General features: G+C 41.6%; 1 protein-coding gene across 4 annotated transcripts in view; it reads left to right on the forward strand.

Annotated features, from left to right (window-relative positions):
* Nucleotides 1-15813, forward strand: part of FSHR (follicle stimulating hormone receptor) — a 137733-nt gene that overhangs the window by 41598 nt on the left and 80322 nt on the right. For 3 of the 4 annotated variants that reach the window (XM_085054574.1, XM_085054576.1, XM_085054573.1), the window contains exon 1: nt 15247-15446. The exons of the other annotated variant lie outside the window; for it this stretch is intronic. In XM_085054574.1, the coding sequence (XP_084910700.1) occupies nt 15292-15446 (155 nt within the window). In that variant the 5' untranslated portion in view covers nt 15247-15291. Of the gene's footprint in view, nt 1-15246; nt 15447-15813 lie in introns of those variants that run through there. 4 annotated transcript variants of the gene reach the window in all.

A 15813-nucleotide genomic window follows, 5' to 3' on the forward strand; every position in this document is an offset into this window, starting at 1 on the left:
AGCTGTGACTTTGTGGCACATACCAATTGTCCCCCAAGTGTTCACTGCAGGGTGTGCTGAGCAGCTGGGGAGCCCCTGTTAAAGGAGAGCCTTGGAGCTTTCTTTCATTTGTCTCATTCCAGCTACACGTTCTGTCCTTCCCATTGCAGGGAATGCATGAAGCCAAGTGTTCTCCAGGACTGATATTTCACTCTTGTTTCCTTGGTGCCTTGATGACTTCTGGACTATCTGCAGACTCATTTTAGCTAATATTTTAAACCTCTTGGGAAACTCGATGCAAACCGCTTGCGTTCAGCATTCAAAATCTGAAATACTTGTCTAAATGTTCCTGTATACAAGCAGAATCCTTCTTTTCACCTGTATGCTGGCTATTCACACATCTTCTCTTCCTCTCAGGGACGAACACTTTCAGCCTCTCAGGAGAGGACATCTTTGGCTACATGGACAAGTCTTAGGTAGAAGCTCAACTTGTCCAGGTACACCCCAATAGTCATGGCATTTTCACTGCCTAGGTTACAAAGTGATACTTGTCTGAAGAAGCCAAACAGAACAGAATGCACCAGTCTTTTTAAATACTCCTTTAGCACCTCTTTGCTGTTTTTTTCCAAGCACAGATAAATAAAACCACAGTTTGGTGGTAAAGTTCACCCAAATCAAACTGAGCACCGAGCCATTTTTGGAAGTGCCGCAGTGTGCCCTGCATCACTTCTTTTCCATCTTACATGCACGCAGAGAAGGTCAAGCAGTGAATTAGCAGACACCTTTGATGGTGCCAAAGACAACAACCTGCTTCAATACATTATCAAATAATAGACTATAAATTATGTAAGCACTGAAATGCCAAGCAGTGAACAGCATTTTCAGTGCTAAATAGAATCACCAAATTCACTAGGAGCTGCTAACCCAGATGATGCAATTTTTTTTGAGGAGTCTGAACGTTAACTCTTTGACACCATCCTTCTTTTTCTTTCCACTTCTCTTTCAATTGTGGTCTGCTTTTTGATCACATTCCCTTATTATGTGATTCTGTGACACTGTGTTTCAATTCATGTTCAGACCAACTGCATAAGCTAACAGATTTTTAAGGCAACTCAGGAGGAGCACCATGTAGGAATAAAATGTTGAGTATGCAAAGCTAGGGGGTAAAATATCTGAAAATGGAGCTGACAACATGGAGCTCTGATCCTTTGTGTGCTGCTTAGTTTTACATTTTCCATAAGTAGATGATGGAGAGGTGAAAAATCCAGAGGCTGTGCATGGATCAGTGTGGTACCTCCTGAGACAGATCGTGCAGCCTCTGGGAGATGGGAAACCCAGCTGGACAGGGCTTTGAGCATCCATGGTAGTGAGAAATCAAGAAAAAATTAAAAATATAAAAGACAGGTTTTATTAGAAATCAAATTGTGGTTTGGAGTTTGTTGGTTTTTGTGTTTAGTTTTGTGGTTTTTTTAAATAGAGAAACATCAAAATAAATAGGATAGACAGAAAAGTATTGAGCACCTTGGTTTCAGGGAACACAACCACCTTGTTAGTAAAAGCTTGATGTACCCAAGTCAAGGGAGTCTTCCAGAAGTTGAAGCATCCTTGGGAAGGGAAGTATTTTACATTCAGGCTTGTTTTCACAGAGTTTCCCAGACGCTGTGGACAGACAGTGTTCTGCTAATGCAGTTTGTTAGACACTCAAGGGCAAGGAGAGCCACATGTGCAAAATACCATCATCATTTATTGACAAAACATCTCATAGACTCAAAGGACTAAGTGAAAATTAGGCTAAGCCAAACCAAATCCAAAACCTACGGTAAATATTAATGAACAAAAAGTCCATAGTCTAGCATGGTGCTTGGTGCCTATTTAAGCACAGCAAATGTCATGATCATTGGGTACAGAGCAGGACTCAGGCAAGTGCAGAGGTCTGTAGGGAAATGCAGTACTTCACAGACTCCTTCTATGCAGACTGTTATCAGTGCATTATTTTGGGAAGCCACTAAAATTCATGGAATTGTTATCAAAGGATAAAAACATTAAGTTAAACTACATCAGAAGCACCAAATCAAGGCCTTTGCCTCTGAACATTTGACTTGTTAAGGCTTTTTCTTTCAGAGAACTCTGTAATTCTTAAAAACAAGTCTTTCCTTTTCAAGATCACATACAGCTTTTAGTATTTAAAAAAAGGCATCTTTATTTGTATTTTTCCTGCTATTTCACTGAAGAGCGAAATTTTTTTAAAGCCTCCAAAGCAAAGACAATTTGCAAATTAATTTCTCTACTACTTTGAAAAAAGAAACCATCAAAAGATCATGCCATGTCCTGTGTGTCTGTGAGAGAACCTGGGCTAGGGAACACATATAATTAGGTGTTTCACAGCTGAGTTTTGCTCTGATTATTTCTATACTTGTGATAATTTGCTAGTAATGCTGCTTAAGGCAGGGCTGCAGTTATTCTACTTCTTCTACATCTCTGATCTTGCTTCCTTCTTCTGCAAGCAAACTTGACGCAAATGATCAGAGAAACATCTTTTTTTCCTTGTTTGCTCCATGCATGAAAAGACCAGAGGTCTGTTGCTGGCCATAAGTTCTCAGAAGTAGATTAGTTAAACTAAGGAGAAGGAAAAAAGGATTACTTTGATGCATCTCTTCAAAACAGAGCAAGCTGTCCCTTGCCAGTGGAAGTCCCTAACCCAGGAATATTCCCCAAGTTTAAGCATGAGTTGTGATCTTGGTATGCATAAATCAAATCAAATCCATAAGATTAGACAACTACTTGGCAAGCAATGATTTCAACTCTTAGCAATGAACCACTGTCCTTACATGAATCTGGAGGCAGTATGGATACATGACTCAAGAGCTCACTGCCAGAAAGTGTCTCCCATTTCTAGAATTGTCAGTAGCAGTGTATTTCACTGTTGTAACTTCTATACAAACCAGTGAGAATGTTGAAGAGAAAACTTTGGAGATTAACATAAATGAATTATTTCAATTAATATAGTTGAAGTTCTCCAGCTAGTGTGGAAAGCTAATTCTCCTCAAGCCAGGATTGGCCATTGTAGGATCTCACATGCCGAAAGCTAATGACAATGTTCACATCAAGGATTTGCTATTCTGGTCATAAATAGACTCCTAAAGCAGGCAAACTCATGTAACACCTTCCCCGATATTCTCTCAGCCTCCAACTTCATACCTCTCTGGTGATTTCCTAAGTCTCTTATGGCTTGTTCATTTAGAACCCTAAATCACCTCTCTTCCAGTTAATCATCAAAGTTTTTCTTGAGTCAGTGTCCACTCTTGCACCCACAAGAGCTTTAAGAAGGAATTAAACTGATCTGTTGTGTTAAAAACCAGCTCTCCTGGCTTCATTTGATGACCCACAGCTCTTGGAATGAAAGAGAGAGTAAGAAAGTTGATTCCAATCCTTTGCTTCCATGTCAACCCTTATTTTGCAGACTTGTACCAAATTCTTTCCATATCAGCTCTTTTTTTCAGCCTCTCCATTTTGACCCTCACTACCTTTTCTTAGGATTTTTTTTTGTTTGTTTAGTTTTGTTTTTTTTCTTTTAAACCAGGTCAGAACTCTTCCTTTTCTTCTTCAGCTATTTGACTTTGGTGAAGAATTTTGTCAAAAACCTTTTGGAAATACATAGATCTCCCTTTTCCGCAAGGATCTGCAAGGCAGGATTTCCCTCAGCAGTTTCTCACAGCTCTGGCAGTTTTCCACGCTCTGTAGCTGCATCCTTTATTACAGTTTCTTCTAATTTGCCCAGCATTGTCATGATTACAGGCCTGTGATTCCTCAGATCTCCCTGGAACCTTATTTTAAGGATTGATGTTGCACCCATTCTTTAGTTTGGAGGATATTTTCAGTGGTTGATACACTTGCACATTGCCATAGGTAACTACTTGATGTGAATTCTCTCACACCCCCGGGGTGACTGCCATTGGTTTTTGCAAAGGTTGCTGGTTATCTGGAGCTGAAGTTAACCAGTTTAATTGCATTATCTGCCCCTCACTGGCTCTCTGATTCCTTTCAGCACAGAGCAGTCATTGTCATCATCTTCCTAAGCAATATCCTTACCACTAGAGGGTCCATGGATGTGGCTCAGTGTGATTATGTGCATCTCCACCTGTTGTAATGATGTTTCTGGAGCTAATCCTCCTCTGCAAGCCTCTCCCCATCCTCTTCCTGGGAAGATGCACTTAAAAATAAATGGAAGAAAAGTCGAGTAGTGGACCTTTCTCTGCTTCCAGCCCCATGCTGTGCCATAGTCAGTTCCCTTTGCAGGTGACATCTGACTTCAGCATTAGGTTGAGCTGAGAAGTCAAGTACAGTTGACTGTGGGATCTATTGTTTCGAGCTTTTTGCAGAATGGGGTGGATTCAGGGTTTCTTATCTGAGAAATATTTGATTTTTCTTTAATGAATCTGGAGCTCTAATCTCACCATGGGATCTGAAGACTAAGCAGGATCAAATAGTATTTACTCTTCTGCCTTGGCCTGCTGTCAGAAATGTGCCACATTACACTCTGACAGATCAGTTGAAGACAAAGAAGAAAAGAGGTGAAATAGGAGCTATTTACAGAACTTTGGTGCTGTCACCTTCATACGTGGCAGAAATGTCACCTTCTCCTACACACATCGGAGTATGCTCCCTACAACAGCTGGGGTCTGTCAGTGACGAAAGCCAGAGTTTGTGGTAGGATGTGAAAGTGTGAATATTGGCCATGATCAGCCTTGGGAACTTTTTCTTGCTACTGCTGCTGCTGGCAAGCTTTCTGCCCAGGAGTTGGATGACTTTCTGGTGCGCTGTCACTGATGTAGCTTTAGATTTGGACAAATATCCTATCTGCAGGGTGTATTTGGTCTGGGTTTCTGCTTCCCCAAAAGCTTGATAGACCTTTACAGTGGCTTGTGCACCTTGACTGTTACTCATTCCTTTGTTCTTTAGGAATAGGTGTGCAGACTGCTAATGCCAGGATGGCAAGGTTGCATAACAACACGCAGAGGCTAAATATTTTAATGTCTTAATTTTTTTCTTCTCCGAAGAGAGTCTTTTCAAGTCATTTTATTCCTCATTCAAAATTCAATCCTCTTCCCACAGTTCAGTGTCACTGCTAGCATTTGGTAAAATCACTGCTATAATGAATTTGAATTGAGACAGATGAGGGTGACCAGTGGCTTAATGGCACAACTGTAACTACTCCTTGAATCAGCTCCTGGGTAATAAGCGAGGTAAGAATAGCTCCTCATCTTGTGTGCTGCACTACCTGAGGTTCCTGCAGGCTGTCATTACCTGCTACTTCATACATTGTTTGGCCAGATAATGTCTTGCAATTAGGCCTTAAGAGCGAGCGATGGAAAGCTCTCCATAAAAGCTGATTATATTTGGGCCCAGCAGCACATCCCTACCACCATTCTCTGAGATTTATGACCTTTTTGATGTCTCACTGCTGCTGCTCTGATACAGAGGCAAGCTGTTTATCCAGGCTGATGCAGTCCAAACCTTCAGCAGTGCTGCTCTGGCATAGCTGCCCAGAAGTCAAGGGCAATATGGCCTGGCTCCTTCTCATTTCCATCCCTTCATATTCTGTAATGTTAGCTGTATCCTGTTGGTACTTTTCCACTTCTTTTATTGTCACGTTCATTTTCAGCTGGTACAAATACCAAATACCGTGTCGAGGTTTACTCAGTGGATCCAACTCTGGAATCAGGCTTGCTTTGTGGTTTTTGCATGATGATGCTGAAATGTTTTGGGGGGCTGTGGGAGATAGCACAAGCATAGAAAACCTTGGAAGTTTGGTGAACATGAGTGGAGTTTGGAAATGAATCTTCACTGACCTGCATGGTTATACTGCCATGCATGAAAGGGATGGACAGCTTAAACAGACCACAAGTTACTCTGCAAGCAGAGTCCAGGTCACTTTACCCACAGACCAGACCAGTCTGGAGTTTTATCATGAGTAACATTGGTTAGCACTGAGCATGAGCTAATGAGCCCTAATGAGATTTCTGTTCAGCCTGGAGCACATGCAGAACAGGCTTGTAAAATATAATCACATCACTTTTCAAGACAGTACAACAACCTCACCTGAGAGCTTTTGGGTCTCAATGCATTTTGAACTTCATCTGGGCAAGCAAAAATTAGTCAAGGTCTGATCTTCATTACTTGGGTTGGCGGTGCTTGACAGATTGTATTTCACCTTTGTGGTCCTTCTTAAAAACAGCAAAGAAAGGTGACCATGAAAGGTGAAATTGTCTTGCAGTTTGGTTTGGATTGTTATGCCTAAACTGTGGTCAGCTTAGTCCCGAAGGTATTTGTTTTTTTCATCTCAGGTAGTCGTAATACAACAGGATGTGCCATAAATTATATCATGTTAAACCATGTCATGTGAGTGAAAGGGTAAGCAAAGTTGTAGTAGAGGTAAGAAAAAAGAAATACATTGAGGTAAGAAAAATTATGTGGTGTAGTATACTTTTTTTTTTTCTGCTTTTAGTTTACAGAATTCAATAGTTTCAAAGGTCTTTTCAATATCTAAAACTTTTCTTCTCTAACCCATCAGTGAACCATATCTCAGCATTGTCACAAGGGTGGTAGCAGCCACCAGAGCCTTTCTGAGTGAAAGACATGCAATCTGTCAGGGTGGGCAGGCTAACGCAAATCTGTTAGCACTTGCTTTTCCTACACAGGTCAGAGTCTTCCAGAACACTGGCCAGATTTCAATTTGGGTAGCTATACATCTGTTGGGACTTCAACTGTGGCTTGTAAAGTTTGCTTGACTCCTTTGAAGAGCAAGTAAATCCTATATAAATATCAGGTGTGATGGGATTTTGTAGACAAGGGAAATTTGAGATCTTGGCTGGGATGTGAGGAGGAACCGCAGCACATCCCTCTACTTCCCCAGCTTCCCTGATGGATGCCAGTGAATTCCTGCAGGCAGCAGAGATGCTGCTCCATTGCCAGGTCACAGCTGGATGCACAGGGCAGATGCCAAAAGGGGCTGCAGGTGGGCCAGGGGCAGCTCAGAACTCCCATGTGTGTGTTTGCAGCGCAGGGCCCCAAAGCACAGCTTCCTGGCACAGAGATGGCACATCTCTTTGGGGTCATCCTTGTGCACAGATCTGTACCACTCTGGGGTCCCTGCTCTGCACCCCAGGGGATGTCCCCACCACCAGGCAGTAGATGAGCCATTAGTTTCCCTGACATCATCTGTAAAATGGTGCTGGAGGTCTCTCTGTGCTACAGAAGAGAGGACAAAAATGGGCATTGGAGCTGCAGAGTGCTTTGATAACATGGTAATGAGGACTATAAAGCACCTCAGAGAGATGGACAAGCTTCTTTCTCATCATCTGCAGAATCTCATTAGTCTACCTGCCATTCCTCAAGAGCAATGTCAGGACCATATTCTTCTCCTTTTACAGAGTTGTGCCTGACCTGCTCCCTCTGCAGAGAGCATTTGCAGGCAGATCAAGGATCCCAGGCTCCTCTTTGTCACCTTCCATGCAATAACCTGCTTCCTGACAGAAAAAGTGTCAAAGGAAAACTATTCCAAGCATGAATATATCACTGGACAGTCTTAGAGCACTAATTCGAGCTTACTGAAGCAACTTGGAGCTGTTCTTTTTCATTTTTTCCAGGGCTACAGCTGCATAAAGACTTAGACATGCACAGCTTTCCTTTCAATGCTCATTTGCTTGCTTTTAAGTGCATGTGTCATTTTTCATTATTTTATATGCTAAGGGGCAGATCTTGAATTTTTAGTTTGGCAGAACCTTGTTCCATAAATAATCCTATTAACTCCAGTGGATCTTTTTGTGGCAAACAGTACTGTTCAGCAGCAGCTGAGGAGTCCCAGCAGGAAGCTCAGGGAAGAGCAGGAAGAGGAAAATGGCTGCCAGAGATCGGAACAATATTTAGGTTTTAATGTAGTTCCACATCAGTCACTGAATGAAGTAAAATAATTTTTTTACTTAGCAGTAAAAGCTCCAGCAAAAGTAGGAAAAACCTTGGATGCCCTTCAAGGATGCTTTGAAATGAATGTGCAATATTCATTCTCACTGTATAGTGCTAAGAAAAGACTCAGTGACTCTTTGGCTCCTAATTGTCACCTCAGGCAGCTTATTTAGCCTACCTGTCATGAAGGTAAAAGTACACAAAACACTGTAACTCCTGCAAAGTAATTGAGCCACTTTTTTAACTTCCTTCTATCAATATTAATAACCTGCTCTGATTGCACTATGCATCTTTTTTCTTTTCACTTTTTTCTTCAATCTGCTATAGGGATTAGTTAGTCATCTGCATCTTCTTTAGAGGCCTCAAAAAAAAGTTAATTTGTCATTCTTGCCTCTTTTTAAATTTTTTTTTATTAAGTGTCAGAATGAAATTATCCCAAAAGGATATTTAGTGTCTTTCATGTATCAATCATAGTTGAGTTCTTCCTTTTCTCATGCAGAGATAGTTTCTGTTAGGCTGTATGAAGTCAAGAAAAGAGAGGATAGGTATATTGTAAAGATGCTTCCATTTCCAACCTCTTTAAAGTATTTTAATGCTGGAAATGCTCACCCTACCTGAGCAAATTTCAGGAAATTTGGTTGTTCTGGCCAAACAACATGTTAGCACTCTCTACGGGCCAATTTCAAGTATGAGAGGAATTAAACAAGTTTTCTCTTTACAGATATCTCTGTATTTCAATCTTTGAAATTTCTCATGTATGCTCTGCCAGGCAGCTCTCTTCTTTAATATGAGATGATAATTATGGCATGTTGTGGAGGCATCATTAGAGTGTCTTTAATTCATTTTATGTCATAATAAATTGTACTTGAAAGAATTAATAGCCTCTTGAATTTTAATGAGTAAGAGCTTCAGGTTTGTCACTAAACTGTTCCTGAATGGCAGGTTCATGATCTTTGAAATGGTGGACAGAAAGCATTGCCAGCCTATTTTTTTTCATGCTGATGAACACTTCTCATTTATTTATGGATTAAAGACTAATATCTGAGTAGTATCTTGTAACCATGCTCAAAAGCAAGTGGCAGTGTAGGTTTGAGTAAAAGCATGAAGAGTCAGTCTCTATTTTAAACACCCTAGGGAGATTTTTTTTCCTGAGCCATAAGTAGAATCACAAAAGAATTCAGGTGAAAGAGGGACCTGGAGAGATCCCACGTGTTGCTCAATGTGAGGTCAGACTGGGTTGCTCAGCGACTTATTCAGTCTGTTTTTTTAAGCTTCTATGGAAGGAGAGAGCATGACCCCTCTAGCAGCCTGTGTCACTGCTTGACTGTCCTCAAGCTGACAAATTATCTCCTTGTAGCCACTCTGAATGCCACTTATTTCAACTCATGTCTCTAACTTTTTGCTCTCCTGCTCTTCCCCTCTGTGATGAGCTTGGGTCCACTTGTTGATCATCATCCTGTAAGCTCTGGGAACTCCTTCCATCTGCCCACAGCCCATCCCTGCCTAGGCTACCACGAGGTCCCCACAGGCCATTCCTTCCCTAGGCTGAACAAACCCTGCTTTTGCAGCTTCAGCTTGCAGAGCAAGCGCTCCTGCCCTGACCATCTCAGTCCTTCCCTTCACTCCCTCAATTCAACGATGTCTGTCTTCTACTGGCCATCCCAGAATGGATGCAGTGCTGTCCGTGTGGTCCTGAGAAAAGGGGAATCATCACTTCTCTCAATACACAGGCAGATCTGCTCCCTGAACAGGCAGTGCCCAGCCTGCATCGCTGCAGGCAGCTTGCCCTCCACAGGTTAGGGGCTTTGCATTTGTTCCTGCTGGATTCCATGGGTTTCCCCTGGTGCTGACGTGTGCAGGGCTTGGTTATTGATGCCTGTGGGCAGCGTTCCTTGACACCACAGTCAGGCAAGGTGTCTCCTGCCTCACATCTCTGACCTTCAGGTACCCTGTGCTGGCTGGGAAAGGCGTCAGAGGAGTCTATGTGATGCAAAGTGTGATTCCAGGCAGGCTTTGGTGTCTCTTGTGCATTATTTTGGTCTAGTCAAACCCACTCATGGGCAGTGCAAAGAAAAAGTACTTCTATAACTGTGCTTCCACAGACATGTGACAGAAACCCAGCAGATGGGCTGCGTCTTTTATTATCGACTGGGGATGAACAGACCTGAACCTGAGGAGCAGCACTAGATGGAGTGACAAAGATTATTCTCTGACTTCACTCTTGTCTCTTGCATATGTCTCCTGTGGTCTGAAAATACATGAGGTGCTTATATCCTCAGATTGCCTCCGAAAAATCACACAGATAAAGGGCTGAGTGGGAGCTTGTCAGCCATCAAAGCCATAAAAGTATTGGGACAGAGTGAGATAAAGAAAGTCAAAACTCTCCTGTTCCCCCAGTTCATTGCACAAGCTCCCTGATGAGAAGCACCAGCAGAAATATTAGAAGTGTCTGAGGCCCTTCCATGCTGGACAATGTCCTTCCTGAGCTAAATGGATAGGTAGGACTGTTTACACAACATCCTAACTCGTCTTCAAGGAGGAGGTGAGCAAGAGCCACAGTGCAGCTGCATTGGATGAGTGCATCAGCTCCGTGTGATGTGCAACTCTGGTTTCTGCAGGGCTGCAGTTTAATAAGGGAAAAACTTATCACAGCCAGGTTTGGAAGTCAAGAGTCAGACAGTCAGGAAATCTCCACGAGCATAATTCCATGCAGTTTCTGATCCTTTCCTGACTCGTATGTGTTCTATTCCCGAGTCAGTGCGCTCCCTCTGGTGGCTGATTTACTGTCTCAGCTTCACTCCTTTTTGGAGCTAAGCCTTCATGCGAGCAGATGGCTAAAGGAACTGAGAGAGCAATAATACTGCTTTTATTAGGCTACTTTATCGTTTTATGTTCTCGACACTGAGGGCACAGATAAAGTCTGCCCATTCAAATGTATTTAAAAATAATCCCCATTCGTGGAAAAAGGTGAAGCTAAAAATATTCTGTTCAGAAAGGCTATTTCTGGAAAGAGCCGAAAACATTATATTTTTATCAGCTCAGTGGTCTGTTTGCCTCAATGATCTGCTGTTTAAAAACCCATGTTGGTCATTCACAAAAGGTAAATCAGTGGAGTGTCAAAGTCCCTTTTAGTAATTTCCTCTAATTTCATTTTAGGATCTGCTCCAACTGGCACTGCCAGCTTTTCCGGATAGAAAACACCTTTTTCTGCTCATAGCATGGCAGTCAGGAAAATAGAGTCTATTGCTGCTCATAAAGCCATAGGGAGAAACTATGTGCTGGAAATCATCAAAAGAGAAAGAAATATCCACTCTGAAAGACAAACCTCTTTTGGATGTGTTTTTTATGTCATCTGTTCATACCGGTGATTGATTTGCCTACACATTTTTAGAGAATGCTTATTGTTAAGCAAAGCCACTGATAAAGTGGCATTCAGTAATTAAACACTGTTCTGAGGCTGGGAAACATCAGTAGAAACAGTATTTGCTTAATTAGCTGTCATGCTGTGTTTCAAAGTAGAGACACACGAGAAGCAGATGCTGCTGTGAACGTGCTTGGCTGTAGGTTGATGCAGTCCAGCACCTGGTGACCTTCCTGCCATAAGGAAAGGAGCTGTTCCCACACCTTCAACAGCTGGATTGAGATGCTGACCTGGCCACATCAACACTGAGCTGCCTTTGGAGCAAGTTTATTGAGGGCAAGAGAGAGTGAGTTGGGGTGGCTCATTTTATTTCACACTGTAACCTCACCAATCCAGGTGACAGCATGGCCCAGGACAGGCACTGCTGCTCAGTCAGAGGATGGAGTCTGCAAATCCCCTCAGCTCCTCTGGCTCAGTGCTTTCAAAACTCAACCAGAGCTAATTTTAGAGGCCAATGCTGACTTTAGAGGCCAGTCCTATAAACCAGAATCCTTTACTACCATCTTAAAAAAGATCCCTCGGTGACCATATAACCTTGATTTAACTATTTGTCCCAGATGACATCTAATTTTCATAATCTGTAACATCATCATTGAATATCTGTCATAATTCACTTAATTGCATGTCTGTTGCTACAGTGCTTCAATTTGGGGAAATTTCTGTTTTCTTACTCAGGAAAACAGTTTACACTCTCAAGACCAATTTGCCAGCTGGAGCACAGTTCTTCTGCAAATGGATGCAAAGATAAAGCTCTCATAAATATCTGAAAGCACCATCATCCCTGCATTTACACATTCACCATCATGAATCTCAATGACAGTGCATCCTTGCTCCTAGCACAAGATGCTCTCAAGGTGGCCCCTGCAACAGGTCCTGAGGGTTTTCAGGCATTGTCTTTGCTCCAATCTGGCACTCAGGAAGGATTTGGGAGTGCAAACTCCCCAGAAAGAGACCGGGAAGTGTTTTCCCCCCTCTTTTATGTGGATTTTCTTCCTAAGAGGAGAGAACTGTCCTCCAGAATGGGTAGTGGGAGGATCACCAGCTGATTAATCCATGCAGAGGACTCTGCTGATGTGGCTGTGTGCCATTTGACAGTCATGTGCAGAAATAGGACAGAGTTTCCCACTTCAAAACATTGATAGACACCAGGATCTATTCTTTAAGACCTTGGATTGTATGTTTAAAACAGCTCAGAGATCTTTCTGAGTTTTCATTTATCCTCAGGGAGTTTTAGTGTGGTCCTGATTTAGTGCTTGTTGCAAAATGAATGAAATGTCAGTTCTGCTCAGCATACTAGTCTGATTTTATTGAATGTAATGATACTTGCATATTTCCATCAAAGTCTTATCTCCATGGTATTACAAGAGAAGCTTGCAGTCTGGATAAGGGGTTTATATTATTTAATAATTGTCATCTCATTCTTAACTGTTGTAAGTGAAAATGGAGCAATGTGTACAGTACTGATAAAATGGCCTCACCAAACAAAAATGGAAAAGAGGTGACCTCCCTCCAATTCTTCTTCATTTTTCTCAGGATTTGCTACTAAGCCTGACCTGATGTTTTACAACATCTCTATTTTAGTAGTTATATTAAAATAAAACATACTTCTTATAGTTTTGGAAGTCACTAATAGTTGAAAAAATGCCTTGTAACTCAAGTAATAGTTTTTAACCTCCTGACTTTTGTATATAGAAGAATTAGTACTATCATCTGAATATAGAAGAATATGAAACCCAAAGTTAATCAAATTGCAATATCTTCATATCAGTGAAAATTGTTTTGACATTCAGAGAATGTTACCACTTTTTAAACTATGACATAAATATTGCCATCCATTCCATCAGTATATCATGACCATTTATACTGATATATTTCAGGATGAAGAGATACGGCTTAAACTCCTCTGTATCCAAATATTCTTCTGCCCTTTATATTCCTCAAGTTTCACCTTTAGTATTTTGGAGGCGGGGGGAGGGGGTTCAGTCTCCTTTTAGTCTACAACTGCAGGACCTAGAGACTTTATATTGAAAACAAATCCCCAAAAGCCTCAAATGATTTGTTATTCCAGCATTTGTTTAAATCCTGAAGTGTGTCATTATTCCAGCTTTCAGTGGGCTACAGAAAAAATTTAACTAAATAGGAATTTCTTTGGTCATGGGGTACAATTCTGCAGTTTTCATCCCATTGAGGATGAAGGTGACTGAAGGTTTTACTCATTTCAGAAGACCTTGCAGGTCTAAGATCTTTCAAAGGAAAGGGAAGAGAGTGAGATGAGGAAAAAGTCACTAAGGTTTTAGATATCTTTTTTTTTTAGGCACTGTCATTCTCATGAAACCTAGAAAAATGTACTCTGTTTTACTGATATATCTAAATGGATATTCTGACATTGTTAGGAAAAGGTTGCTGTCATGATATTTTTCTTACTTTTTTTTCTATGTGAATATAAATTCTCATCTTTAATAGGCTTAAATGACTGGAAAAAAATAGGGGGATAACCCTTAAGTTAAGCTTAAGAATTATTTTAATTATTTTAAAAATCTTAATTAAGATTTCCCTTAAGAAACAACTATATTATTAGGCTTGTTTTAGAGCTGAAAATTATGGAATCTTTGGTCAACACAATTCAGAGAAAAGCTGCTGTCTTTTGTCTCATTACATTTGTTAATGCTTTTTGATTATGGAAGGAAAAAACCCAACATTTTTTAAAAAACCCTGAAAAAACAAGCTAACAGCAACTTTTAACAAGATTAAGAAATCCTTCCAAGCAATGGGAAGGATTTAATGTCAGTCAAGTTCAGCAGAATCACCCATGGCTCCCTCACTTACTTAAAATGCACATGATTTATAAGCTCTGTGTGTCTGAAACAGCTATTTACAGTTTAAAAGAAAAACCAACAAACAAAACACTCAAAACAAACAAAAAAACCACAAACACCTTTATCTCAAAATGCTCATTTCAGGTGTCTTGTAGAAAAGCCCCAGTTTGAGATGATGGTCTGTTGGAGCTTGACTCAGGGACAACAAAGAGTTCACAGGGACCTTTCCTCAAGGATTAATATTTATAGCAAGATATTTTAGCTCCGTCAAGAAAGCAAATAAAACAAATATGGGACTCAGAGACAAGATTCAACATCCAAGCCTTCTGATAATATTCTTGAGGCTGTTTTCCTGCTGTTGTGTCACAAAGAGTCATTTGGCATATTTCTGGGATTTCTGTTCCAGATGATGAAATTAGTTTGCCAGTCCACAGGGACAATTTGGATTGTGGTGTTTTCCTCTGTTTGGATTCCAGTAAAGGTGCCAATGAAAAAAAGATGAATCAGCAACTGTATGGAAAATAGTCACAATTGTGGGGGGGAAAAAAAAAGGTGTTATTCAGCTCTGGCTTTAGGACTGTAGATCTTTTAACTTATGAAGTAGACTATATGCCATATAAAAGAATAACACCTTTCTTTTGCCTAGGAGCAATACAAAAGCAGGGGCTCTTGGATCCATGAATGGGAACATAAATACTGCCATAAATAGGGTGCTTCTCCTTCAGGTACAAAAAGTGTCTGGGCTGTAGAAAGTAAAATGCTTTGCTGTCCCCTGCAAAAAAGACATGCAAAATAGTGTAGCTGAGAAGGAAGAACCTTTTCTCAGTGGATTAAAAGTGCCCTGGTTAGTACAGCTGGGCCCTAAGATTTCAACACCACTTGAAATACACAATACTTGCATCATGAAAAATCAGCATTTCTCATCTCTATCCCCACTCCAAGCCCACAAGGAATCTGGGGTCATGAAGTGAAACTCGCTGGGAAGTCATCCCCTAAGAGCCGCATGGTTTGTCCCAGCTTTTGGGGCGGATCTTGTGTGCAGGGACTTGGCCTGGGAGGTCTGTGTGTTCTTGCTCTGAGATAAAGGAGCCGGGTGTGGGTGTGAAGTCAGAGATGTCTCCAGCCCTTGCCTGCTTGCTGCTGCTGCTGCTGCCGGGCTGCCTGGGCTGCCAGCACCGTGCCTGTCGCTGCCTGGGCAGGGTGTTCGTCTGCCAGGAGAGCCAGGTGGTCCAGCTTCCCCCGGACATCCCTGCCAACACCACCGAACTGTAAGTAGGGAAAGGGAGAGCTTGGGAGCAGCAGCCTAGTTGCTGGCTCTCCAAACTAGCTGCTGCTTGGCAAGCCAAAGGTCAGGATTGTAGGGAGCCACTTGGGAGGCTTCATGCCAGCTGGTTGCAGAGCACAGCCTTTCCTCCGGCACTTTACACCTTGGAACTCCTCTCCATTTCTCTGATGGTGCTCGTTTTAAGATCTCTCTTAAGATAAAGGATATTTCACATTATAAGGCAAAGAGCAGACTAAATTTGAAGCAAGCATCCTTGGTGCTGTGACAGTAATCTGAAGCACAAAGTCTAAGCTTTCTTTACTGCTTGCTTTGGTGTTGTCGGAGAGCGCAGAGCAACTTGTGTGCCCCAA

Source organism: Lichenostomus cassidix, chromosome 3 (genome assembly GCF_008360975.1).
Source record: "Lichenostomus cassidix isolate B80296 chromosome 3, HeHo_3.0, whole genome shotgun sequence".
Classification (NCBI taxonomy): domain Eukaryota; kingdom Metazoa; phylum Chordata; class Aves; order Passeriformes; family Meliphagidae; genus Lichenostomus; species Lichenostomus cassidix.